General features: G+C 44.7%; 1 protein-coding gene across 4 annotated transcripts in view; it reads right to left on the bottom strand.

Annotated features, from left to right (window-relative positions):
- Nucleotides 1–3,333: 3,333 nt before the first annotated feature.
- Nucleotides 3,334–26,078, bottom strand: part of LOC146353213 (uncharacterized) — a 29,782-nt gene continuing 7,037 nt past the window's right edge. Inside the window, exons 1-9 of one of the 4 annotated variants that reach the window (XM_084835971.1) lie at nt 17,239–17,297; nt 14,706–14,740; nt 14,391–14,480; nt 11,956–12,051; nt 11,506–11,628; nt 10,898–10,978; nt 9,859–9,951; nt 8,526–8,621; nt 3,336–4,203 (exon numbers count right to left, since the gene is read on the bottom strand). In XM_084835971.1, coding sequence (XP_084692097.1) covers nt 3,884–4,203; nt 8,526–8,621; nt 9,859–9,951; nt 10,898–10,978; nt 11,506–11,628; nt 11,956–12,051; nt 14,391–14,472 — 891 coding nt within the window. In that variant the 5' untranslated portion in view covers nt 14,473–14,480; nt 14,706–14,740; nt 17,239–17,297 and the 3' untranslated portion in view covers nt 3,336–3,883. Of the gene's footprint in view, nt 4,204–8,525; nt 8,622–9,858; nt 9,952–10,897; nt 10,979–11,505; nt 11,629–11,955; nt 12,052–14,390; nt 14,481–14,609; nt 14,643–14,705; nt 14,741–17,238; nt 17,515–18,986; nt 19,120–26,078 lie in introns of those variants that run through there. The other 3 variants (XM_084835970.1, XM_084835969.1, XM_084835972.1) reach the window with 3 other exon arrangements.

The following is a 26,078-nucleotide window of genomic DNA, read 5'->3' as shown; positions in this document are numbered from 1 at the left end:
AAAAGAGCATTGGCCTTTTTTGCAGCCACATCACATTGTTGGCTCATATTCAGCTTGTGATCGACAACAATTCCAAGATCCTTCTCGCTTGTAGTGTTGTTGAGCCACGTATCCCCCATCTTGTAACTGTGCATTTGGTTTCTTTTTCCTAGGTGCAGAACTTGGCATTTATCCCTATGAAATGTCATTCTGTTGTTTTCTGCCCAGCGCTCCAGTCTATCCAGATCACTTGGAATTTTGTTTCTGTCTTCCAAAGTATTAGCTATCCCGCCCAGTTTTGTGTCATCTGCAAATTTGATCAGCATTCCCTGCACCTCCTCCCCTAAGTCATTAATACAAATGTTGACAAGCACTGGGCCCAGGACTGAGCCCTGCAGTACCGCACTCGTTACCTCTCCCCAGTTTGAGAAGGTCCCATTGATAAGCACTCTTTGAGTCAAATTCTGTAGGCAACTGTGGATCCACCGGATCGTTGTTTCATCTAGCCCACTTTGAGCTAGTTTGCTCATCAGGATATCATGGGGCACTTTGTCGAAAGCTTTGCTGAAGTCGAGGTATATGATGTCTACAGCATTCCCACAGTCCACAAGGGAGGTTACTTGATCAAAAAATGAGATCAGATTCGTCCGGCAAGACTTGTTTTTGACAAATCCATGTTGGCTTCGAGTAATCACTGCATTGTTTTCAAGGTGCTTCCAGATGGATTGGTTTATCATCTGCTCCAGAATTTTCCCAGGGATTGATGTCAGACTGACTGGTCTGTAGTTCCCAGGTTCTTCCTTTTTACCCTTTTTGAAGATAGGGACAATATTAGCCCTCCTCCAGTCATCTGGCACTTCCCCCATCCTCATTGATTTCTCAAAGAGAATAGACAGCGGTTCTGAGAGTTCTTCTGCCAGTTCCTTTATTACTCTAGGATGCAGTTCATCTGGCCCTGGAGATTTGAACTCATTCAAAGGAATTAGGTGTTCCTTGGCCATATGCCTATTGATCTCAAGCTGCAGTCCTGCCCCTTCAGCCTGTACTTTGCCTTTGCCAGGGGGGTCATAGACCCTCTTTTGGGAGAAGTCTGAGCCAAAGTAGGAATTGAGCACCTCTGCCTTTTCTTTGTCATCTCTTATCGTTTTGCCATCCTTATTTAATAGCTGAACAACCATTTATTTCCTCTGCCTTTTACTATGCATGTAGCTGAAGGAAACCTTTTTGTTGTTTTTTAGCATCCCTCACTAATCTCAGCTCATTCTCAGCTTTAGCCTTCCTGACGCCATCCCTGCAATTCTGTGCTACCTGCCTGTACTCTTCCTTTGTTACTTGGCCTTCTTTCCACTTCCTATATGTCTCCTTTTTTGTTTTCAGGTCATCCCTAAGCTTTTTGTGAAGCCACATTGGCTTCTCCTGTTGTCTTCCACCTTTTCTTCTTGTTGGAATTGTTTGTGATTGTGCCTTGAGAATTTCCTTTTTTAAAAGCTCCCACCCATCTTGGACTCCTTTTCTCGTTAGCGTTGCTTGCCATGGGACCTTACTGATCATTGTTCTGAATTTATTAAAATCAGCTTTCCTAAAATCCAGGGTACGCGTTTGGCTACACTCGGCTTTTGCTTCCCTTAGAACCAAGAACTCAAGTACAACATGGTCGCTTTCCCCCAGAGTTCCTGTAACTGCTACTTTACCCACTAAGTCATCTCTGTTGGTTAGGATCAAGTCAAGGATAGCCAATCCTCTAGTTCCTTCCTCTACTTTCTGTAAGAGGAAGTTATCCACCACACAAGTCAGGAATTTCCTGGAGGGGCCATGTTTTGCAGAATTTGTCTCCCATCAAATATTGGGGAAATTGAAGTCCCCCATTACTACTACATCATGCTTCCTTAAAACATTGGCTATTTGCTTTTCAAAAGTTTCATCCTTGTCTTCTCCTTGATTGGGTGGCTGGTAGTAGTCTCCAACCACCAGGTTCCTTTTATTCTTTGCTCCATTTATTTTGATCCAGATGCTCTCGATGGGGCTACCAAGCTCATCCTCCTGTATTTCTGTGCAGAGATATGTATTTTTCACATACAGTGCAACCCCACCTCCCTTTCTATTCCTCCTGTTCTTTTTGAACAAGTTATATCCTTCAATTGCTGTATTCCGGTCATGAGAGTCATCCCACCAAGTCTCAGTTACACCTATCAAGTCATAATTTCCCTGCTGTATTAAAAGTTCAAGTTCGCTCTATTTGTTTCCCATACTCTGGGCATTAGTATATAGACATCGAAGACCATGTGCTTCATAGTCTGGCTTTCTTCCTACATGTGTCTGAAGACTATTATTGGGTGCTATCAGAGCTGTTCTCTCCGTTGCAATACATGCGCCTATGTCCATTGTTACCCCCAACATTACATCTCCCTTCCCTGTAGGATTCAGTTTAAAGTCCTCCTGATGAAGTTCTTCATGCTGTGGCCAAACACATTCTTCCCATCCTTTGTGAGGTGCAACCCGTCCCTTGCCAACAGCCCATCTTCCAGGAAGTATAGCCCGTGGTCCCAGAATCCAAATCTCTCTCGTCGAATTTAAGAAGGAGGGGAAAAGGAAGCGGGTGAAAAAGGGAGTTGTTGTGATCCTGCATTTAAAACAGAATCAGAAAGCCCCATTTTAAATGCAGGATTTTAGGCTGGTGTAGAGATGCCCCAAGAAGGCTCCTTTTCCCTCTTCCCCTCCTGAAGCTTCCCAACATAGTATGGGGTGGAGATGGTTCCCCCCCCCCCCACTTTATGCAGTTAGAGCTAGACCTTGGATCTACCCCCAGCTGCATGGTAAATCATCAGGGTGGCAGCAAACGATTAGCACCTGACTTTAAAAACATGTTCTAGTTGGCAGAAGCAAACTCCCATTTTGTTCCTGTAGTGATGATGGTGCTTTGATTTAAGTGAGTTTAAAATACAAAACAGCACATCCTCGAGAGGATTTCTTCTTTTATCAGGATTAGCAAACAAGGTGTTGTGGCTGGGTTTTTTGCTCTAACTTATCAGGAATGTAGAAGCAGTTGTAAATCATGGAATGGTGGTGGGATGGGAGATGGAGAAGAGAAATATTAGCTGTGTGCTCCTCACATGGCTGTCTAAAGGGGGTGGGGCAAAAGACTATTAAATCCAGGGTCTAAAATTACCCAGCTGCACTACTGACTTCATGGCATCTTTCCACTCCTGTGACCCACCTCCAGGATGCAGTAAGTCATTCGGGGCTTGAACAGGCCAAATCCCTCTTTCTCCTTCCACCCTTTCCTTTTTATTCCCTTCCTGCTGACACCTTCAACATTCCATATGCCCAGAAACCCACTGATCATAGGTCCTTGTTAAGCGACTTTGGGTTTTTTAATATATTTATTTTGCTTTTAAATTACAGATGAACATATTGTGAATCTGGGGGGTCCCACAGATTTGCAGAAACCATAACCTTCTGTTCAGGTGGCCCTGTTGCACTACCGAACAGGTAGGCCTATAGGACCACCCAAGATCAATACGATGGCCCCATCCTGTGTGAGAGCAAAGGGGAAAATGCTGCTTCCATAGTGGTGCCTGCTGTGACATATATATATACACACACAAACACATGGACCCATCAGTCCAGTCCTGGTGAGGCTGGGGCCATAGAGGGTTAGGAGGAAGCAGATCCAGCAAGACATCTGGAGCTGATTGTAACAGCAGCCAGCATGCAGGTAGGGGCTGTGTGTTCAACCCAAGATGATAAACTGGGCCAGAGAGCAGGAGCAGTGAGAGACAGGGTCTTCCATCTTAAAGTGCAGATAACTTGTTCTGATAGGTTCCTAGGTCTAACTGAGCCCTTTCATCTGCTGGGCCTGGCTGCCCTTCCTAGGCTTCACCCACTCCCTGACATGGAGAAAGCCTTAAAGGGGCAGTCCTCTGGCATGGCGCCTAGCACCCCGTCGTTTCTCTATTAGTGCCCGCTGGGTGTGTTGTCTGCGTTGGCGAGCAGGCATAGGGGAGCGCGAGGCCCTTGGGGTCAAGGGTGCTGGTTCCTCAGAGGAATCTGACTCAATCGTTGATGTCTGAGGATTATCGATCCAGAGGGGCTCTTGGTTGTTGGGTTCAGGCTCAGTGCTGGGGCCCAGCCTCAGTGCTTCCACAGCTGTTCCCAACCTAGCTGCCCCCTCTCCCTCTGAGTCAGAGTCCTGGCTGTTGCTCATGGATACGGTCTCGACACCATCTAGAAACAACGAAAGTCATTCTTCTTCAACAGCAGTGTTTTATCACATGCAGATTTAATTGATTAATCAATTACAACTAATTTGATTACTTGACTAAGCTTTCTTTACTCCGATGACAGCCCTACAATTAAGTATGGGTAAGGATTTAAAAATAACTGCAGATATATTATCTCCGTTGTCAAAGGGTCACATACCAGAACATGGCAGGAGGACACAGAGTTATCTCTTTCCTTTAATGTTCCCAAAACAGCAATGCAGAAATGCTGTTGAGCCTTTGTCAATGGGAAGTGGGCGGTGGGGAGCATTCCACAAATTGAATTTAAGGTTTCCCAATATCTATGGGCGGAGATTCACACTAAAAAAGTTGCAGTAATAGATACATTATACAGACTATTTTGTTGCTTTAATTCAGAAGGAATGTCTATAGTTCCTTGTAGAGGATTGACCATAGACTGTACTGCTGTAGAGCTTAAGCAAATACCAAATAAAACCAGCTAGTCAGAAAAACCAGGGCCTCAGCATCTAATTAAGAAAGGTCTCGCCAACCTTGCAGCCATGTAAACCTTGTACTAGAGCAGCCTTCCTCAACCTGGTGCCCTCCAGATGTGTTGGACTACAACTCCTGTCATCCCCAGCTAGCATGTGCTCCCCCAGCTGTGCTGGCTGGAGATGGTGGGAGTAATTTGCCCAAGAAACTTAACTATGAGGCAGAGGTGGCATCTGTGCCCTAAATCACAAAACCTTTCTTTTTAACCCAAATAAAGATGGCACTGGAGGGCAGCACTTAACTTTTCAGCAAGCCAGCCTTCCAGTTAACGTTTGTTTTAATTTTAAAAAATCTTATGAAATAAAATAAAAATCAGGAGGGACAGGAAGCCCGGTGGCCACCAAGAAATAGTGTCTGTGGGCTCACTGGTGCCCACGTGCACCACACGGGAGAGCCCAGTGCTAGAAATTGGGTCCTCAGAAATATAGGGAAAGTTTAGGGACACACCACAAAGACGTTTGACAGGATGGCTTGGGGAGCATGTGCTGCTGAAGAATACCACAGCAAAAAAATTCAAAACCAAATGGTTGCCAAAGCAAATTAGCTTGGATCCATGCTCAGTTCTTCCATTTCTTTTAAAAGCACTGGATGGGCCTTGAATTGGATTAGGACCACGGCATTGGGGGAAGGGGAGTTTTAACACCATTTTCCCTATCTAAATCAGCTACACACACACAGCTGCTATTTGCCCCATTAGAGGAAACATGCAAGTACCCATGTTTTTCCTAGTGGGACAAATAACAGTGGAGGGGAGTTTCCCTAAGCTAAAGGGGAGGTAGGTAGGTAGGAGAGTGTGTGTGTGTGTGTGTGTGTGTGTGTGAGAGAGAGAGAGAGAGAGAGAGAGAGAGTGTGTGTGTGTGAGAGAGAGAGAGAGAGAGAGAGAGAGAAGGGTTAATATCCCCTTTCCCAGTACCATGATCCTGATCCAATTCAAGGACACCTGCAACAGCTTTTAAGAGAGGCAGGAAATCTGATCACTGGTCTCCAAGGTCTTTTCTAACTTGGCCCTAAGACTCAACAAGAAAAGGAAAAGCAAGAGGATAAAGTGATGCAAGTTAATTTACCAAAACCTTAACGATTTGAAATTTTGATGAAGACGTTGGACAGAAAGCCAGATTTGAAGCAGAACAGTGATCCTGAGGGGTTTGTTGAATTTGGGGGGGACATTCCTATGAATCAATGTGCTGTGGGTTTCATGGGCCCACCCCATTTAGAAGCACAGAAGTCAATAAGAGAGAGAGATGATGAAATCATCTTTAGGTGATGAGAGGCTGAACTCTCAAGTACCGCCCCCCCCCCCCCCCGCCAAAGATCAATTCCAGAATAAATAGGTATGTGATACGATTCAAAGAAAGCACAATATATTTAAGTCAAAGAGCCATTTGCTGGTATAGTTTTATGATCATGTTAAAAGTTGTAAGTCAAAGGCTGCATGTTATTTTATGTAAGTTATATTGTTAAAAAATATTGATGTTTAGGACACTGGCTTGGGCAGAGGTGTAATGACCCAGCTGCATTTTGACAAGAGCTGCAAGAGCATTCCCAAGTGGCTTGGAGAGTCAGGTGGGGAGCAGGGAAGAGTTAGACTAGGGTGAAAGCGAAAAGGAGAACATAGAAAGAGATACATTTCCGTTGTTTCCAGTCTCACGATATACCTATCATTATTAACATTCTACAGGGATTATTAGTTCATGATAACATCTGTTCAGTTTTTCAATAATTATTTCCAGGTTCATTGAAAACAGCTATTTCAGCATCTTTGATAGGTCTGAAGTAGAGTTACTTACCTGTCTATTCCCTGAGGCATGGGGAAAAGGTGGCTACCTCAATTTTGGGAGGAGGCCCTGGACACAAGGTAAGATACAATACTTCCTTCCTTTAGTCCACTTCTAACAGCCTGGTGATGTCGGTCCATATTATTATTCTCATTTTATAGGTGGGAAATGGGCATATCTTATCCTCGTCATTCATACACCTCCAGGTAGGATTGCTGATCTAGATCCTGAGATGGATCCTGTACCTTTAAGAGTTTGCAGACAAGGGAGATTTCCACCAGGTGGAGCTTCTCCACAACTCTTAAAAGAATCTGGCCCTCGCCAGCAGTATGTGGGCTGTGGGGAATGAGACCCACCACATGAGTTGATCCAATCGCCAAGGAAAGTTTCAGCTCATACTGATCCCCCACCCTTCTGTAAGTCTCCATGCAAAGACCATCCAAATCCTGCAAGCTGCTTTGAAAACATTTGTTTTAAAAACAGAATAACAGTTTTTAATTAAATAAATAAATACATAAATAAGTAGCAGTCATGGAGGGGGACACATCTAATTTGGCTTAAGACCAAGGTGGTCCTGGACAAGGACTGGGGAGTGTCAACACTTCCCTCCTGCTATGTTTTCCACATTTAAATGGGGCCTCCCAAGGCCATTTTTTGCCCTGTGGGGAAAAATACAGGTGTACCTGCATGTTTCACCCCACGGGCCAAACTGCTAATGACAGGGGGACACTCTGAAATTGGGAAGTGGTGCGGAGTGAAATGGTAAAGCGCGTTCCCGCCAGCACTGTGGCGCCTCCAAATTGAGTCCTCCCGTCCCTGCTACTAATACTTTAAAAATAAAAAATGTGGGAGATTCTTTTAATGGATCTTCCAGATCAGGTTTATTCTTGAGTCACATTTAAGTCTTGATGTAAATCCACAGGACAGGTTTTTGTATAATATATAAGAACATGAGAAGCTGTCATACTGAGTCAGATCCCTGGGGTCCCTGTAGCCCAAGAATGGGGTCCCTCTGGCCCATGGGCCAAATGTGAGCTTCCAGACCTCTCAGTCTGGACCCCCACACTCTCCCCAGACAGTGTTCCCCTCATCACCCTCACCCCCCTGGATTACGGATATTATTTACGCCTTGTCTTCAAACTACAATGCTGATGGAGGAAGCCTTGCACAAGTTGGGGAAGGAGAATGCCTGGATACAGATGTCTTTTTTCCTCTGACTGGATACCGAACAAAGGTTAGAATCTCATCAGTAACTCCGCTCACTTTGGATCTGGCTGCTCCCATCACTGGAATGCAGACCCTGACTGGTTTCGACCGAGGTAATGTGGACAAATATTCCCTGGGCCTGCAGTAGCTCATTTCTGTCTACTCTGGCTGCCAGCAGGGTCTCTCCAGGGTCTCAGGCAGAGCTTCCTTTCTCAGATCAAAGATCCTTTTAGTAAGGATTGAACCTGCATCCTTCTCTTTGCAAACTGGGTGTTCTGTCACTGAGCTATGCCCCCTGACACAACAGAGGCCCAAACTAACTTAACTCCCATGAGTTTCAATGGGATTTCAAGCAAAAGTAAACATTTTCTGCACCTGGACCACAGTTTTCGGCAACTAGTACTCACACTTAGCAAGAATCGCATATTCTTTTGCACAGCTTACCTGTTATTGGCTAATGTTGATGTAGTTTGAGAACAGATGTTTACCATTCTGGTGTGGCTTACAGCTCTAAAAAGCAGTGAAATAATCTTTCTGGCTCCCTAATAAAAAAATCTCCTGCCTTGTTCCCCGGTGCCCTCTTGGTGTCCCACAGACCCCTTCATTCCGCCAAAGGACCCCCTTACCTTCTTTCCCATGTTTCTTGGGGAGTCAAAGGCTTCCATTAAGTAAGTCCTTGTGGATCTGAGAACTGGGGTTGGGGGCGGTGAGGCAGAATGAATTGGGGAATGTTTGGCTCTCCGTAGGAAAAGCATCTGACCAGGGGTATTTCCACATTTTTGCCACTTCTCACCTGGGTATACTCCTGAACTTCTGGCTATGGGTTGCTGCTGTCTTTGCCTCTTCTCATATTCATAGATTTTCTTTTCATAAAGTTTCCGGGTTGATGCTGTAGGATGGAATCTGGTGGTTAAACACAAGCCAAGGAAGGTATACAGTCCTCAAGTCCTTTCCATAAACTCCTTGCCATTCTGGCATCTATTCCAAATTCTCTCCCTTGGCAATCCCAGCTATGTTCACCTGCTTTGCTTCTTTCAAATACTTGCCACTTTCCAAAGGCCACCTTAGCACCTTCCCTACACACTCATGGCTGCCCCAAGATCATGCTGGTATTTGGCAAAAGCATGTAGAATGCCTCCATCAAGTTCAACAAGGTTGCGGTCAAAGATGTGTCTCATTATGTCATATCAACATGGAATTGTTCACTTCTGCAGTTCCTGGCCATGTGCAACTCTTCTTCCCTGCCATTCTGGCTCCTGCATTCCTTGGCTGGCTGGCTGGCTTCCTTGCTTCCTTGCTTGGGTCCTACTGCCTGCCATGCCCCCCTCTAGGAACAGAACAGCTCAGCCATGGGTAGCCAGAGTCCCATCTTCCTTCCAGTTGCAAATGGGATATACTGAAAGCATTGGTATCTGCCACATTTGTATCCCACCCTTCCTTCAAGTAACTCAGAACAAGGCCTAGTTTTATCTTCACAACAGCCCTCTGAGGTAGGCTGAGAAAATGTGACTTCCTTGAAGGCCTGTCTGGAACTTCCAGGCTGCATGAGGATTTGATCCCAGGTTTTCCCACATCTATGCCCAATATTCTGGTTGCTGCACCATACTGGCTCTGAGTTAGGGCCAATTAATTCTCTGTATAGCACATTTATGTATGTAGCAATGTTTGTTGCTATTAATACCACTGTGTGAAGGGCAGAGGTGTGTTTTTATGATACTGTGGGCACTTGCCACCAGGACATGGTGCCACCTGTGGCTCTCTAGCACATTCCACACTATGCCTTGAAAGCCACGTATCTGCCTTTCACACATACAACAGAAAACACTGCAGGACATGTAATAAAAACATGCTTGCTGTGTAAGTGGTGAACTGGCCCTGAGACTTATCATAATCTAGAAAACTTGGGTTCACTGGGCATCCTTGGTGCCAATGGGGGAGTTGCTGTTTTTCAACCCCCTTTTCTCTATCTGTAAAATGGGAAGACCAGTTAAAGAAATGTTGCTACTCCAGCCCTGGGATTATCATCCAGGTTTCATTCCTGACTTGCTGGCTTTCCCTTTCTTGACTCAACTCCCAAGTTCTGAAGCATCTATTTGCTCCCGCCCCTGTGTCACCTTAGGCCATACCAACAATGGGTCCATGTGGGAGCCTGTATTTCTTCAAGCGGGCAAGGAGTTCATCATCTGTCATATCTGGTTTGTACTTGTCCATGGTGCTACCTAGAAAGTGCAAAGGGAAAGGAGTGCTGTTGTTGTTTAATAAACTGCTGGAGTGTCCCCATGTTTACCTCCTCCAGTAATCTTTTTCTAAACTGAAAAGTGTTGGCCTCTTTGTGGGGAATATACCCCAGTCCCTTGATTGTTTTAGTTGCACTTTCTAGTACCTTCTCCAGTTCTAGGTTATCAATTTTACAAGTACTCTATTCTAAATATGACCACACCACAGATATATCTAATAGCACTATGATACTTGTTTCGTGATCCAGCCAAGACAAGATATTCTGTTGTGTGGTTTGTCTGACCTGCAGGCGGTGGTCCATCTCTGTTGGATGGAGTTTTCATAATCTGAAGGTGCTCTTCAACCCGGCCTTGACATTGGAGGCCCGGGTGGCCTGTATGGCATGGAGCACTTTCCACCAGCTTTGGATGCTATGTCAGCCAAAAGCTGTTCTGGACAGAGATCCCCTTCAGGACATCATGCAACACTCCCAAGTAAGATAGGTAATCTTACTTGGGAGTGTTGCATGATCCATATCATTGAGCAAATAACAGCTTTGGCAAAGGGGAGGACAACTGAACCCAGAAAAATGGCATAGAGGGAAAAGGGATTTTTTAAAAAAAGCCTCCCCATTCCAAGGTATGGAATGGGGAGGCTTTTTAAAAAAAATCTCTTTTCCCTCTATGCCATTTTTCTGGGTTCAATTGTCCTCCCCTTTGCCAAAGCTGTTATTTGCTCAATGATATGGATCCCAGATGCAAGCCCTTGCGTGCTAATGTCCTTTGGGAACAGATATTTAAGCACCTGATATGGCCTTTTTTGAGGAGAAGAGAGATTTCACTTTTTTCAAACTCTTCTGCCCCTCGCTGCCCTCCCACTGTCCCAGCACTAGGGCCTCCATCTCCCACAACCCTCGCTCCTGCCAAAGAGCCCCCTCCCTTACCTTACCTTCATTGCCATACTCAGAGTTTCCCTTGTTTCTTGGGGAGTCAAGGGGTTCCCTTAAGCAAGTCCTTGCAGAGCTGACAGCTAGGAGGGGCAGAATGAAATGGTGAGAATTTGGTTTCATGCTGGAGATTATTCTTCATATCCATATGACTATCAATGCATGTACTGCTGCCCTGCTCTGGTCATCCTCTTGATAGGCTCCTGTATTGCAGAGGTGGGCAGAAAGTAGATCTCCAGATGTTTTGGACTTCAACTCCCAGCATTCCTGACCATTGCCTATGCTGGCAGGGGCTTCTGGGAGTTAAACTCAAAAACTTCTGGAGATCTACTTTCTGCCCACTCCTACTCTATTGCAAACTGAGAGCACCATCTGTCATTTCGGTTTTATTGCTCCCATGATCTCAAAGTTCTTGTCATACCTCGTAATTCTAACTTATTCAGTTTTTCTCCCTTCCCTCTTACTTCTGCAGTTTTATTTCAAACATTTGCCCCGTTAGTGAGGTTTTCCCTGCTCATGGAGGTCTCTTGTGTGTTGCTTTGGCTACTGCCTGGCTCTGTATGAGCAAAAGCACATGGGGAAGTGGGATGTTAGTGCCCAGCACAAGTACCTTTCTCCATTTTTGCCAAATTCTTCACACTTGGGTAGGCCAGGGATCTTGCAGGCATAGAGCTCCGGGTCTGCCTGTTCTCATGTTCATAGATTCTCTTTTCAGAATGCTTCTGGGTCGATCCTAGAGGATGGAATCCAGGCCCAAGGTTAAATTCAAGAACTCTCAGGGAGGCTTGCATGAGCACCAGGCAAAAAAACACCCCTTTTTATTCTTCCATCATTTAAAAAGCAGTGTCTTTAACTTCTTTCTAAAAGTCATCAAAGAGGGGTCCAGATGGGGAGATAGAGAAAGGGCATTCCAGACATGAGGGGCCATGCCTAAGAAGGCCCTTTTCCTCTTTATCACCCACTTCACATCAGAAGCTTCAGAATTACTGCCCCCAACTCCTAGTAGGTTGTTAGCGCCTAATAGGGGTACCTCCCCCTATTCCTGCCAGATTCTCCTTACCTGTACAGGATGCTGAACCACTTGGTACAGGATGTTGCTGTCTCTGCTTTTTCTCATATTCATAGATTTTCTTTTCATAAAGTTTCCGGGTTGATCCTAGTGAATGGAATTATTGTACAGATCTGTTATAGACAATCAGAAAACAAAGTAATGGCCTGATATAACAGTAGCTATGCTAACGTTATATTAGTGCCTCTATTGTCTTCCAGCAGCATCCAATATATGCACAGCTTCATTGTTTCCCAGTGGGAAGCACACGTTCCACATGGAGAACGTCCCCAGTTCAATTCCTGGCTGCTCCAGATAGGGTTGGGAAAGACTCTGGAGGACCACTGCTAGTCAGATTGTAGAGCAACCTTCCCTCATGTGGTGCCCTCCAGATGTTTGGGACTTCAGGTCCCATCAGCCGCCCAGCCAGCATGGCCAATGGCCAGGAATGCTGGGAGTTGTCGTCCAAAACATCTGGAGGGCACCAGGTTGGGGAAGGCTGGAATAGACAGTACTGAGCTAGATGGACCAATGTTCTGACCTAGTATAAAGGAGCTTCACATCATACTTTGCCATAATAGAATCGTAGGGTTGGAAGGGGCCGAAAAGGCCATCGGGTCTAACCCCCTGCTCAGTGTAGAAATCCAGGTCAAAGCATCCCTGACAGATGGCTGTCCAGCTTCCTCTTGAATGCCTCCAGTGTGGGAGAGTCCACTACCTCCTTAGGTAATTGGTTCCATGATCGTATTGCTCTAACAGTCAGGAGGTTTTTCCTGATGTTCAGCTGGACAGGCTTCCTGTCACTATATAGGACAAAACCTGTGCGGATTCTGCTTCACCACTAGGATCCAATGGGATTTGATGGCCTGTTTCTCTCAAATGGCCTGTTTCTGTCCTGGGAGCCTTGGACTTGCAGCTCTGTCTTTTGGGGCATCCCCTAGGAAGGTTTCCTCCGCATCTTCTGCGTTGCCTCTCCCTGTTGGGGCTTCGCTCACACAGGGCCCTCTCAACAATGTCAGGGCTCAGGAATCCAGCCTTCTCTCACCCACTTTCTCTAGAAGGATTGTTTCCCTTTAGGGTCCTGGATCTCTGCTTGCAATCCTCTTTCTCAGAATCCTCTCAACCCCCCCACCCCCAACCCCCCGGTGGGAGTTACTCCCTCAGCAACTAGATGGGGAGTGGGGGATAAAATCTTCAAAAGCTTGAGTGACTGGCAGCCTGCTTCCCTGTGTTTATTCACACTCACCACAGAAAACTCTGCTGGATTCATAGTAAAGACACTTGCCAGATAAATTGTGAATTGGCCTTCATACATGACCCAGATTAGAAGACCTGAGTGAAAGTGGGAGACAGGAGCAGGCAAAGGGAACATCAGGGCCTGCTCCAGTTGGACTGCCCTCACTGGGGAGATGAGAGGGGAAGCAGGGCCATTCCACCAATCCTGCTCTCAGTTTACTTAATTTTATTTCCTCTTCACTCCCCATCCCTTTTTCCTTGTGTGTCATGTCTTTTTAGATTGTACGCCTGCAGGCAAGGACTGCCTTTTTTGCTGATTGTGATTGTAAACCAGCCTGGGAGCCTTTGTTTGGCCCATGAACAAGATAAAAATACTTGAATTAAATAAATACACGGGGCTGGCCCTCACATGAGGCTGCTTCCAGGAGTCCTGCTGCTGCTGCCACCCTTTGCCTCTCAAAGTGAGGCACGGGGCAGGCAGGTGCTCCGAAGAGCCCTGCTGGCTACTCTCCTTCTGTGGCAAATGCCCACCTGCCCTTATTCTGAGTAAGGCATAAGTGGACAGCTACTCAGCAGTAAGAATGCCTGTCGTGGCTCTCTGCAGAGCCCACCCAGCCAAATACCTTGCTCTCAGGGTCCTTTTTCAGAGTGAGGCATTGACAGGGAGGTGAGAGATCGCCTGTGCTGCAGCGACACAGGCAGTCTCCAGGGCAACCTCCCTGCCAGTGCCTCGCTCTGAAAAAGGTCGCCTTAGAGTGAGATACGGAGGGTAGGTGGGAGGCAGAGGCAGCTCTCAAGGTGGCTCATGCCCCCACCTGGCTGCGGCGTGTAACGGCTCATGCTCCTCTGCTTGTGGCATGTGGCAGTGGCTCACATTCCCTCCCTAGCAGCAGCACACAGCGGCAGCTTGCGCTCCCTTTCCCATCTCAGCTGGTGGGAGGTCTTCCGCCGGCCTGGTAAATGGCCAGACCCGGTGCTAATGGGGGAGTTGCTTTTTCTCAGCCTTCACTTCCCCCATCTGTAAAATGGGAATGGCAATGATAGTAATTAGAAGGTGAGTATCAAGCAGATAAGGAAAGATTTTATTTTTGCCTTCGGCTCAACATCCAGGTTTTATTCCTGATTTGCTGGATTAACCGTGTATGAACTTGGCTCTTCTAATGCATGTAAATTTGCTTCCTTTGGTAGATACATATCACTTTAATTCTTACCAACAATGGGCCCATGTGAGATCTGGTATTTCTTCAAGTAGGCAAAGAGTTCTTCATCTGTCAAACCTTTATATTCATCCATGGCGCTACCTAGAAAGTGCGGGGGGAGAAATAGTTATAGCCAGTGATTGTTCTGCCATGACCTCATCAGCAACTGAATAAACAGACAGGAATGAAAGATAGATTAATACAATACAAAACAAAAAGCTCATAGACTACCACAACAAAGCCATTTGAAGCCGAATGTCAGCTCACAACAAGCCAGGCTGCTACAAGCTGTCTGCAAAGAATGACTCCACTAGATGGTGCTCTCACCATAGTGAAGTAGGCAGAATGAATGAAGTCATCACCTACACAAGAAAGGAAGAATTCAGGTGAGGAAACAAAAATAAAGTCTGACATCAGCATCTAAATGTGATATGAGAGTGACATGGGGTAGAAACAACAAATGCCCTTCACTTTTTACTTTTGGTCTTTCACACAAGAGAGAGAGTGAGTTTCACAACAGGGGTGGACTGGTTCCAAAGGCAGCGTTTCTGTTTAACGCTTACTGTAAACTGGCAAGTGGCCATGAAAGGGCTAGGCAGGTCAGGACTGTAGATTAAACTCAGCTCAAAGCAGTTCATTGACATGACAGACCAGGTTGCCCAAGTCCACAGGAGGAATGTTGCTACATTATTGGTAGTGTTCTATAAGACAAGTTCAGCAAGTAATTTTGGCAGAGGTCCCTTTTGTCAAGGGTGTGGGGATGGCAGGACCAGTGTTACGCCCCATTGCCAGCATGGACAATTTTTCCTGCCGTATTTCCCACTCACCCACACCCTTCTTTTGCCTCTTGAGATGACAGCTAAGAGGTCAGGTGGCAACACTGAGGTGGCCAGAGTTTGCTCATGAGTTGTTGCTAACTTCAGGATGATCAGGTACTTCAGATATTTTTTTCAACCGTGTTTCTACTTCCTGCTGAATCAAAGCTCTTGTGGGGGAAGGTGTAGGCACTGGAAGCAGCTTCTTGTCCATTCCGCATGATGAAGAGTCCAGAGGAACTGAAAAGATTGGTGCTACACAGGTGGAAGAAGAAACCCAAGAGTTGTGTGATCTTTTATTCCTTGGCAGCACTTCAGGCCGCTTTCCCAAACCTGGCACCGTCCAGATGTGTTTGACTTGGACTACAGCTCCCATCACCCCCAGCCAACATGGCCACTGGCAATGATAGAAGCTGTAATCCAACATATCTGGGGGGTGCTGCATTGGGGAGGGCTGACTTAAGGCTTGCCTATGCTCCTAGCTTTCATCTGCTTCTGTATCTCTCTGCTAGAATTCCTTTGATTTAGAGCAGGGCTGTGCAATTTGTTCCACCCCAGATGTTTTAGCCTACAACTCCCATCAGCCCTAGTCAGCATAGCAAATGGAGAGGAATCATGGGAGTTGCAGGCCAAAACATCTGGAGGGTTACAAGTTGCCCACTCCCGGTTTAGAACAAAATCCTACTGCATGTTTATGCAGAAGTTTCATTGAACTCAATGGAACTTCTTTCTGAGTTCCATTGCATGTTTTCATGAAACATTGCATGTTTCTCTAACATGCATCTACCCTGTTAACCTCTGGGAATCTATGAGAACCCCACAGAAAGGCACTGGAGGGCAGGTTCCCACGCTCTTGGTCACAGGCAGTACTCCATAGGGGCAAGCTGAACTAAAATAATGAACCCAGTTCTCTAAATTATTATATCCAGGATTTGCCTGAAATTGCTTTTGCAAGATTCAAACTCTACCTTGTTGAACAAGAATAAATGTTTCTGGTTTGTGCTGTGAATAAATATCATACAGTGCAAATTCAGAACTGTGTGTGTGACGGGAGGTGGGGCAGCATAGCCGGCCCCCTTCAGTAGGTGGGGCTGCCACATATCTAGACAGAGCTTCAAGGAAATGTACAGAAGAAAGATATTTCCTCATAAGGAACAAACTATAAACTTGTGCCAATTGTTTGTGTGTCTTTGTTATTTTTTTGGCTGTAAATTATTAGCACCAGGATAAGAATAAGAATGGAGTTACTGTTTACTTGACAAATGGTTACTCCATTATAATGAACAACTTCATTACATAAATAATACAAAATAAATAACTTCCTTAAGTTACCCCTTGCCCTTTTTAAGGGCCCACAGGCATAGTAAAAAGTCCCACAGGCATAGTAAAAAGTCCCCCCTCATCCAGTTTCAGGATCACTTAAGCATGATAAGGGCAAGAGTTACCTAGAGTGAAGGAGAGTCTTGGGTGGGCAGAGTAGGTACATGGGTTAGAAGAATGGATTTTTACAAAAGATTGTAAATTATTGTAATTTTAAAAGATTGTAAATTGTAAATTATTGTTGCTGCTTTTAAAACTTCTGAAAAATTATTTTGATGTGTTCTATCATTGTTTTGTTGTATTTGTCTTTATTGTGTATGCTGCCCAGAGAGTTTCGGCTATAGGGCAACTCATATATTGAAATAATAAACAAACATTGTATTTTGGAGCACTCGGGAGTGGAGTGGGCATCAGCCATGGCTATTCTAAAAACAAGCACTCTCCCCCCACTCCCCTTTTAAGAGAAGCTGTCATGTCACAAATTCAAAAACCTGCATTTGGGTTTTTAAAAAAATATTTAGATTGGGTGAATCTGTGCTTCAACTGGAGTGGTGATGGTACACCTAATGGTCTCACCCTGGCAATGGACCTGGGAGAGGATACAGGGGAAACCTACATAAAAGGGAGGAATTCGAGAAGGAAGAGGAGGAGAGGGTGTGGAGGTTGAGGATGAGGAGGGGGCTGGGGGAGGGGGTCACAGAAGGAAAGGAGAATTAAGTTGGTACCTGTAATTTCAAGCATGGCAGGGCTGGGCACTACCAGAGCACCTTAAAGGAAGTGATTCAGGCTGCGGGGGTGAGAGGCGTGTCGGACCAGAGTTCAGCTCACAGATCCTCCTCCCATGCCATTTTCCCACCTGTTCCATGTGACTGCTTGTCTTTTGTTTGTTCATCAGACCTCTCTTACTGACAAAGCAAGTTAAGAAAGCAGTACTGCTGTCTGCCAAGTGATGGAAAGAGAGAAACTGCAGACATGACAGGGTCTCTCCAGGATCTGTCAAAAAGGGGAGCTTCCTTTGCTTTTCGGACAACTCCTGTTGTCCCTGTCTCCTGATGGGCATCTTTCAAGCTTCAAGATGGCTTAATTTGGAGTATTTGCCTACTTGCTTCATAACTCACTGATATACTGATGTTGTAATTGCACTCAAGCTTGAGATGCTCCTGTAGTAGCCCGATCTGATGCATGCTTACTTGGAAGTAAGCTCCCTTGAACTTGTTTACACCCAAATAAATGTACCCAGAACTGTAGCCAAAGAGCAAAAAAGACAGGGATTTTTTAAATGGTTATGAACACAGAATTAGAGAATGGTAATTATTCCAGAAAATAAAAATAGGGAAACTACTGAGAATGGGACATTTACAGTAGCTTACATAGCATGTAGGCAAGTACTTCAAATTAAACCATCTTGAGGATCTGCTCTTGAAAGATGCCCATCAGAAGTCAAGAACAGCAGAGGAAATCAGCAGGACTTACAGTCCAGTTTTAACATGCTTACCCATAACTAAGCTTAGGTACAATCCTCTAACTGTGGCTTATTTCCCCTCCATGATTGTGTGAACCATGTCAATGTTGATCGAAACATAGCAAGATGTACACATGAAATAAGCATCAGACCCCCTGAAGTGTGGATGGTCAATTGCAATTCCACTTGTAGCTTACAGCAGAAAAGCAATGATTAAATCCCTGTAACAACTTTTGGGCATATTCACCCTGTTACCTTTACCTATTTGCTCCCCCTACTTCCAAAATTTATACTGCAAGCTCCCGAGGGTAGAGGCCAGCCTCTTTTGCTTATCTTACTCTGGGTGCTTCCAGAGGGAGGACTCCTAGTGCTAACAGTCAAGAAGGCTGTTCCGTCTTTTTTTCCTTGACAGATTTTCCATAGTAAGAAAAAAGATGGAGGGAGCTGAGTGTAAGACAATGATGTCTGCACCCCCCACAAAATTCTGCGGCTGAGGCAGGGTAATGGTGCCAAAAAAGCCTCACCTGGGAGTACCCTGTGTGTAAAGCACCACGTATAACGATGCTGACATTGGTTACTAGCTCTCAGTTCCTTCTGTGCATGGAAGTTCACAACAAATTTATCTATCAGTAAACCAAATAAAGAACTAAAATGTATAAATCCCTGAACAACAAAATAAGCTCCGGCCTACTCCAGTCCTATATCTCCATGACTGGGGGATTGTCCCCTTTGAGGTCCACAACAATTCTCTCCAATCAAAGCCATTGGTTTTGGTTAATGCGTTTAATGTGTGAGGAGCCCAGATGAGAATTACAAATGAGGAATTGGGGATGTGTCTGCAACCATAAATTTTGGGCCATTCCAAATCATGCACAAACATCTAAGTGAAAGTCCTCTACACGATGGCATAGAATTGCCTCTGGCCCAATGCCTTGGTTTCGGTGCAAGATACCATCAAGTATGGTGTCCCCTTGCCAATAATGCCCAAGGTATGTTGAAATAAAGTAGTACCTGGCTGTGACAGGATGACTTGCATGCCTGCTCAGTCTTCCTCTCCAGATGCTAATTGTGGATGGGCAACTTCAAGGGCCTTTCTTCCTTCTCTCAGTCAGCCAGTCAATTTCATTGCTTATAACCATAGGTTCTTACAAGAACAGTCACCAAAAAAATAAAAAAATAAAGACTGGATAAGCTAATCAATTCATTATGTGCACAGTTTACAGCAACCATTTTTAGGACCTCTGCTTTAATCTTTTTAGCAGCCACAGCAAATAAAGCCACTTGACCGTTTACATAAAGAATTGTATCTACAAGTTGTTTACGCATTTGCTCAGGCAAAGTTCTGTCAGAGAGTAGTATCCAATGTAGTGACTAACTTAAGTCCCATTCATTTCAATGCGTCTACTCTAGGTAGGACTAACATTTGATACGGCCCAGACATTCCTTCCAACAAAGGTAAAAGAAATCTTTTCCTAGGCCCGGCATACAATTCACAGAAGAATATATAATGAATAATATCCTCGATTTGTCAGGCCCCACATATACAAAGTCGTTGAGATTTTGGGAACATTTACGTATCTTCCATCCAAATACGAAGAAGGCATAGACTGGAAGCGTAATTCCATAAATGCCTTCCTTAGCTCAGAGCAAGCCAAGGAATTAAAATGAGAGAAAAAACACTCAGCCTTATAAAAATGGTACAACCTACTAAATCCCACTTGTTGGATGGTCTCCACATCTTTATTAGCCTCATGTGAGTATAACTGATTTCCAGTTTTAAACTTAGATATACTTAAATGAAAGGAAGTCAATGCAAGAGAACAATGGGCCAGTCTTTCAAAACAGGAAAAATCCCAGCCACGCCTGTTCTTCTTTTATTTATTATTATTAAATTTATTAATCGCCCATCTGGCTAGTCACCCAGCCACTCTGGGCGATGTACAACATAAACAGTTCTGTTATAAATAGTAAAGTTTAGCCGAATAGTGGTCACGGATATCAACCTATCTTTTCAAATTAAAGGGAAATTGCCTTGTTCACTCTGACAGAAATTGATGGTAGCCCCACTTCAGCATGAAGGGGAGCAGCTGAAGTACTAGGAGGAAGGGTTAGAATGCACCTTAAAAATATATTCTGTATAACCCCCAAATCTCCCCAACAGACTGTTTAAGTGGTAAATAGACACAGCAACAGCTAGGTCTATAATCAAAGCTTTTATTGAAAATGAAATTATAAGCCCCTATGAGGCTGGGAGCTGTTCCCTACTGAATAGTTTCCCCCCAGGGAGTCTGTTGTCCTTAACTTCAGTTCCACTAATCATGTTACATATTTCCTATTTTACCAATAATTTTAACTGAAAACAAGAATGAATGATGTGCCACCCAACTTCCTCCCAGTGCTTTTTAATATAATTTTCTAAAAATTCTCTAAGGTGGAAACTTGTTTGGTTACATAGTCTTTGAGGTACTCAAAGTACTTTTTTCAAAAGGCGACCATACTGAGAGTATCCTCTCATGGTTTCTGTGTCTGGTTCTCTTTGGGGATCCTCTTCCTTTTCTGCTGAGTTCACTTCAGGATAAGTCTCTTTTTCTTCATTCCTTGATGGTATCTGTTTGTCTGCAGGATGCCCCTGGGTGTTATGTCTTGTGGATTGTTAATGCTTTCTGTTTCTGAGGATCGCTTGCCTTTCTTGTGGAACCACCTCATATGACCTGGGTGCTACTTCACCTCTTACCATACCTTTTGTCCATTCCTTCTGGTTCATGACTGTTGGTTGGATATTAATAGGTGTACCTGGTCTTAGAGGTTGTAGGTCCTTTGCTGTCCTATTGTACAGAGATGCTTGCTGTCTCTGCAAAAGTGGACCAATGCAGAGAAGAAATGGTCATTTCTTCTCTGCATTGATCCACTCTTGCTGGCTGCAGAAGGTCTCCTCTCATTGGCAATAAGCTTTTGATTGTACTTCCCATCAATGCCTGTGCTGGACTGGTCTGGCAACCATGGTGTATTCGTATGTGCTAGGAAGGCTAACCAAGAGTCAGAGTCTGATAACATTGCTTCATGTAGCAATTTTTTAGCTATTTTGACAACAGATTTCACCTTGCCATTACTTTGTGGGTATGCTGGAGAGGACGTGTGTGTCAAGGGCTCCTTGGAGGGCTCTCAGTCTAATCCAGTAGCCAAGTCCAGACACAGACAAAGGGATTCTTTTCAAAGCTTTATTCTTCTTTTATAACTTAACAGCTCTACAGGTAGCAACTAGATCTGAGCAGCAGCATCCCTATGCCCTAAGTTAGAACAGTTGGTCCCCGTTTGAAAAGCAATTACTGGCAGACTCCTGAATATAAGGACTAGGGAGAATCCCTCCCCTTTTCCCTTGGATCCTCTGGGCGCAACCATTCTTTGAGCGCCAACCGGGCGCTACGCCTCCTTTCCGCGCTCTCCATTTGGCGCTGCTCTCTGCGTCTGCGCCGCGCATCCAACCAGTCTGCTATCGGTGCTGGGTCACTCCCTGGACTGCTTTCTAATCTAGGAATGTGGGTGGGAGGAAACTCTGTCAGCTGCGGGCCCTGGGAAAAAGGGGCGTGCTCCTCTCCCAGGAGCGACTGCTCTTCCTCCGAATTAGAACTACTCTGGGATTCTATGGGCTCAGTGTCCACCCTGACAGTGTGGTGTTCAAACTCCCAATTCTTTGCAAATGAATGAAAATCCTCAGATGCAAACTGGGGCCCGTTGTCTGAAAATACTGTGTCAGGGATGCCATATCTTGCAAAACAAGCCTTCAGTTTAACAATGACTGCCTTGCTCCTTGTATTTGAGAGGGCATCAACCTCTCAGAAACTGGAGTAATAAACAACTGTAACTAGATACTGCTTCTCCCTGAAAGTAAACAAGTCAGTTCCAATCTATTCCCATGGTCTGATGGGTAACTCATGTGGTAGAAGAGTCTCTTTCTGTTATCACATGACTGGCAGCATCACATTCTTCTATCAAGGATCGAAGTTGTGAGTTCATTCCTGGACAGTAAACACACTCTCTGTCTCTCCTAAGACAGCCGACAGTGCCCAGGTGTGATGCATGCTTTTTTTGTGTGCGTGCATGACTTCCTTACATAAGGAAGCTGAAACAACTGCTCTCTGTCCTTGAAATACAATCTCATCCTGTACACTGAGCTTATCTTTGATTAGGAAATATGCTTCTGCTCCTGATGGTACTCTGACTCTTGTTCAGAATTACTTCCTTGACTGCCTGTAGCTGGATGTCTTTTTCAGTGGCCTCCTTAATTTCATTGCGCTTAGTTGTCAAATTGGGAAATAGTGCAAGATATTGATGGATTCAATGGCTGGGTCTCCTCCAAAGTTACTGCTGTTGAGTGTATATGCTCTGCTAAGGGTATCTGCTAACACCAGTAATCAGCCTGGACAGTATTCAATCTCAACATCATAGCGCTGTAGGCACACGAGCATGCGCTGTAATCTCTTTGGAGCACTCAGAAGAGGTTTTGTGTGTTCGTTTCCTCTCTGATCCAACAGCCCTCACCTGAATTTTTTGTAGGCTAAGGGAGAGGGCCGTTATGTCATCACTAATGTCTGATGTGCCATCCTCTTCCTGAACAAGTCTGGCAGTGTCTCTAGTGGGCTTCCTATTGCTTTTGCACATACTGCTGAAGTGATTCAGTTTGCCACATTCCCTGCAGCACTGTCCTAATGCCCGATACTTCTCCTTTATTGTCTCATGCACAGTAAATACATCTCAACTGTGTCTGGAGGGCTGGGTTATTGCTTTCTTCACTGCATGTATTTCAGAAGGTGCAGCACCTCCCTGAGCTTTCACTCTTTTTCGTGAGGCTTCCGCTGCACGCCCCATGTCTAAACATCGGTCTATTGTGAGACACCCTTCTTTGAGGAGCCACTCTCACAGAGAGTGGTCCCAAGTGCCATAGACTATCCTGTCCCTAAGCAAAGAATGTTAAATCTCCAGAACTGTAATTGTAGCCAGTGTGCGCAAGGCTGTGACATAGGAGTCAATACTTTCCCCTTCCGATTGCTCTCTGAAGAAAAATCTGTGCCTCTCAACAGTTTCATTTCGTTTGGGGGAACAATAGTCATCTAGGGCCCCCAGAACTGCCATCAGGGTAGAATCTGTGCTCATCTTTAGAGTGGTGCACCCCTCTCTGCCCTGTTCCCCTAAGAGATAAAACAAAAGCTTTGCTTTACTTTCCTGGTGGTGTCGTCTCCTTTCACAGTCAAATCTGTATACAACTTGAACTTTTCCTTCCACTGGACCCACCACTGAGCTAGGTTGCTATCTGTGAGATCTAGAGGTGCAGGTGGCTTGAGACAAAATTCCATAGCTAAATGCTATACTTTGGATAAGTTACATTTCATCCACTGCCACCATGTTTAAGTGGTAAATAGAAAGATGCAGCAACAGCTAGGCCTACAGCCAAAGCTTTTAGTGAAAATGAAGGTACAAGCTCAATTGAGGCTGGGAGCTGTTCCCTCGTGAGTAGTTTCTCTTGTCTGTTGTCCTTACCTTCAGTTCCACTAATCATGTTACACACACAGAATCTGTGCTAAGATCTTCCCTTCAAATATTATCAGTGCCGGCTGCACCAACTGAACCCCCTGGTTTTAAAGAAGGCATAACAATTTTTTTCCCAGTCTAGCAGCCAAATTAATCGTTTGTTTATGTGCCTTCCAGGACAGATCTTCCGCAAAATGTATGCCCAAATGCTTACAAGATGAGCATTGTTCAGTACAACAATTATCAATAATCTATGCATCCCTATCTATGTAAGGAAGGAGTAGGCAACATGCAGGCTGCATGTGGTCCCGTGGGGATGTTTTGCAGCCCCCACTGGGTCCCCTGCCTCGGTGGCACTGCCCCCACTGCTGCTGCACCACACTCCCCCCAGCCCACCAGAGAGCTGTGCGGCTGCTCAATGCACCCCTCCCAACCCTCCGCAATTTCCCACTCCTAACTAATAAGGATAGGGACCTTATGTTGTCCTACAGATAGCGCAGGGCGGGGAGGAAAAAAGATAGTTCATCCACTATATTATTAATGTAAAAACTGAATAAGAAAGGTGCTAGCAAACACCCCTGTCTTACCCCTTTGTAATCTTTTCTGTCAAAGTCCCTAGGGAATCAGTGCATACCTACATACGTTTATGGGTATAAAGGTTTTTGATGAAAATAAAAAGTGTCCTGTCAATATTTGTGGCCTGCAACTTATTCCATATTCTGGTCCTGTTTACCAAGATCGAATGCTGATGAAAGATCAACAAAAGCAGCAAACAAAGATTTCAATGATCCATGAACTGACTTCTTAATTAGATGCTGCAAGACAAAACACTGATCCATTGTACTAAGTCCCTTCCTAGAACTAGTTCGTTCAAGATGGATTATCTGATTAAACTCAGACTAGTTTAATAATCTGTTCAGTGAGAATCAGGAATAACATTTAGAAACAATATCTAATAAATGAATAGGTTTATAATTACTGGGGGCTGTTTTGTCACCTTTTTTGAAAATGGGGAACACGCTATTATTTTTCCATTCCTGGGGCATCTAGCCCAAATAATTAGTATAAAAGAGGAGTCCACCAATCTGAAATAGCTTTGAATAATTCTGGTGGCAACATCTCTTTGTCTGGAACTTTACCACTATTCAGCTGAGAAATCAATCTTTTTATTTCTTCAACTGTTACAGGGCCCCATTCTGGAGTATCTTTCAAAGACTATAATCTCTCCTCTGCACATGACCTCCCTTCTGACTCACCGGAAATAGGTTGAAAATAATAAACCCACACGGAAGATGTAATCTGGGCTTCAGAGATAATTTGTATTTCTCTGAGACCAGATGAAACCATCTCCCCAAACCTGTGTTCTTTTTGCTGGAGGTAGGCCAAACCCAGCTCTTGCCATAGATACTCCAGCGTCTTTGATTTTAGAAGGTATAGATGCTGTTAAACAGCAATAGCCCAAACTGCCTGTTTTTATTTGAAAAATCTTGCCTTCCTTTTACACCTAACTAGTTTTTCCCTCACCCTCTCCTTTCTGGACCTGGACTAGACAGGCCTTCAAATATAGGCCTTCAAAGAGAGGACTGTCTTCTGTAAAGTAGGACACATGGCTACCCTCTGTTATATTGTCCCAAAAATCTGCAGAGCATTTAACGTATTCATCTTCTCAATAATTTGTATAACAAGTCTGTGAGGGCAGTTCAGTATTATATCCACATATTGTAGACAAGGAAGACTAAGGCTGAGAAAGATGCACTTGCTTAAAAACACCCAGTGACATCTGGCAAAGGCAAGATTGGGACTGTCTTTTGCTTTGATAAATCTGTCTTTCATGGGCCAGTGGACTCCTTCCACTTCTCAGTCGACTAGAGAGATTTTACACAGTAGGCTCCTGTTTTATCCTGACGTTTTAACCTGTTAGTTCATGGGTCCCCAATCTTTTTGGGTTGGCGGGCACACTCGGAACTTTATGAGAGCATCATGGATGCTCTCACAAAATGGCACCCATGGGAGGGGGGATGCTGCCATACTGGGCATGGCCGGTCACAAAACACCCATTTCCCAGAAGGCAAACTGGTGAGGCTAAATTAAAAAGTAACTTTTCCAAAAACCTATGTACAAGGCAGAGATGGGGCCTGAGGTCCAAAATGCCAAACCACTGTTTTGAACCCAAATAAAGACAGCACCCTATTTGAGCAGCACTACTGAGGTGGTTTTTTTTTATTATTAAAACAATCTTAAGAAATAAAATAAACATCAGGAAGGGCAGGAAGCTTGGTAGGCACCAGGAGAGGTGTCCGTGGCTGCAGTAGTGCCCATGGGCTCCACAATGGAGACCTCTGTGTTATCATTTTGATCCTAGTCTCTTTTATTTTAGCTTTAATTATGCATTACTTGAAAGACTCCTAGAAATATTTGTACGCTGAAGGATGAGGTATAATTAAGTACCTTTCCTGGGGCCCCTCCTACGTGGCAGGTGTTTAGACTGGTTATCCCCTTTCTTCTCTTTCTCCTCAATGAGGTCAGGATGGATTATACTCTGCAATCCTGTCCATGAGATAAAACCAGCCCAGCTGC

The sequence above is a fragment of the Heloderma suspectum genome, chromosome 2, assembly GCF_057233095.1.
Source record: "Heloderma suspectum isolate Gila_16-S chromosome 2, 16-S_ref, whole genome shotgun sequence".
Lineage (NCBI taxonomy): Eukaryota > Metazoa > Chordata > Lepidosauria > Squamata > Helodermatidae > Heloderma > Heloderma suspectum.
The sequence above is the reverse complement of the archived record's forward strand: the minus strand, read 5'-3'. Positions and strand labels throughout refer to the sequence as shown.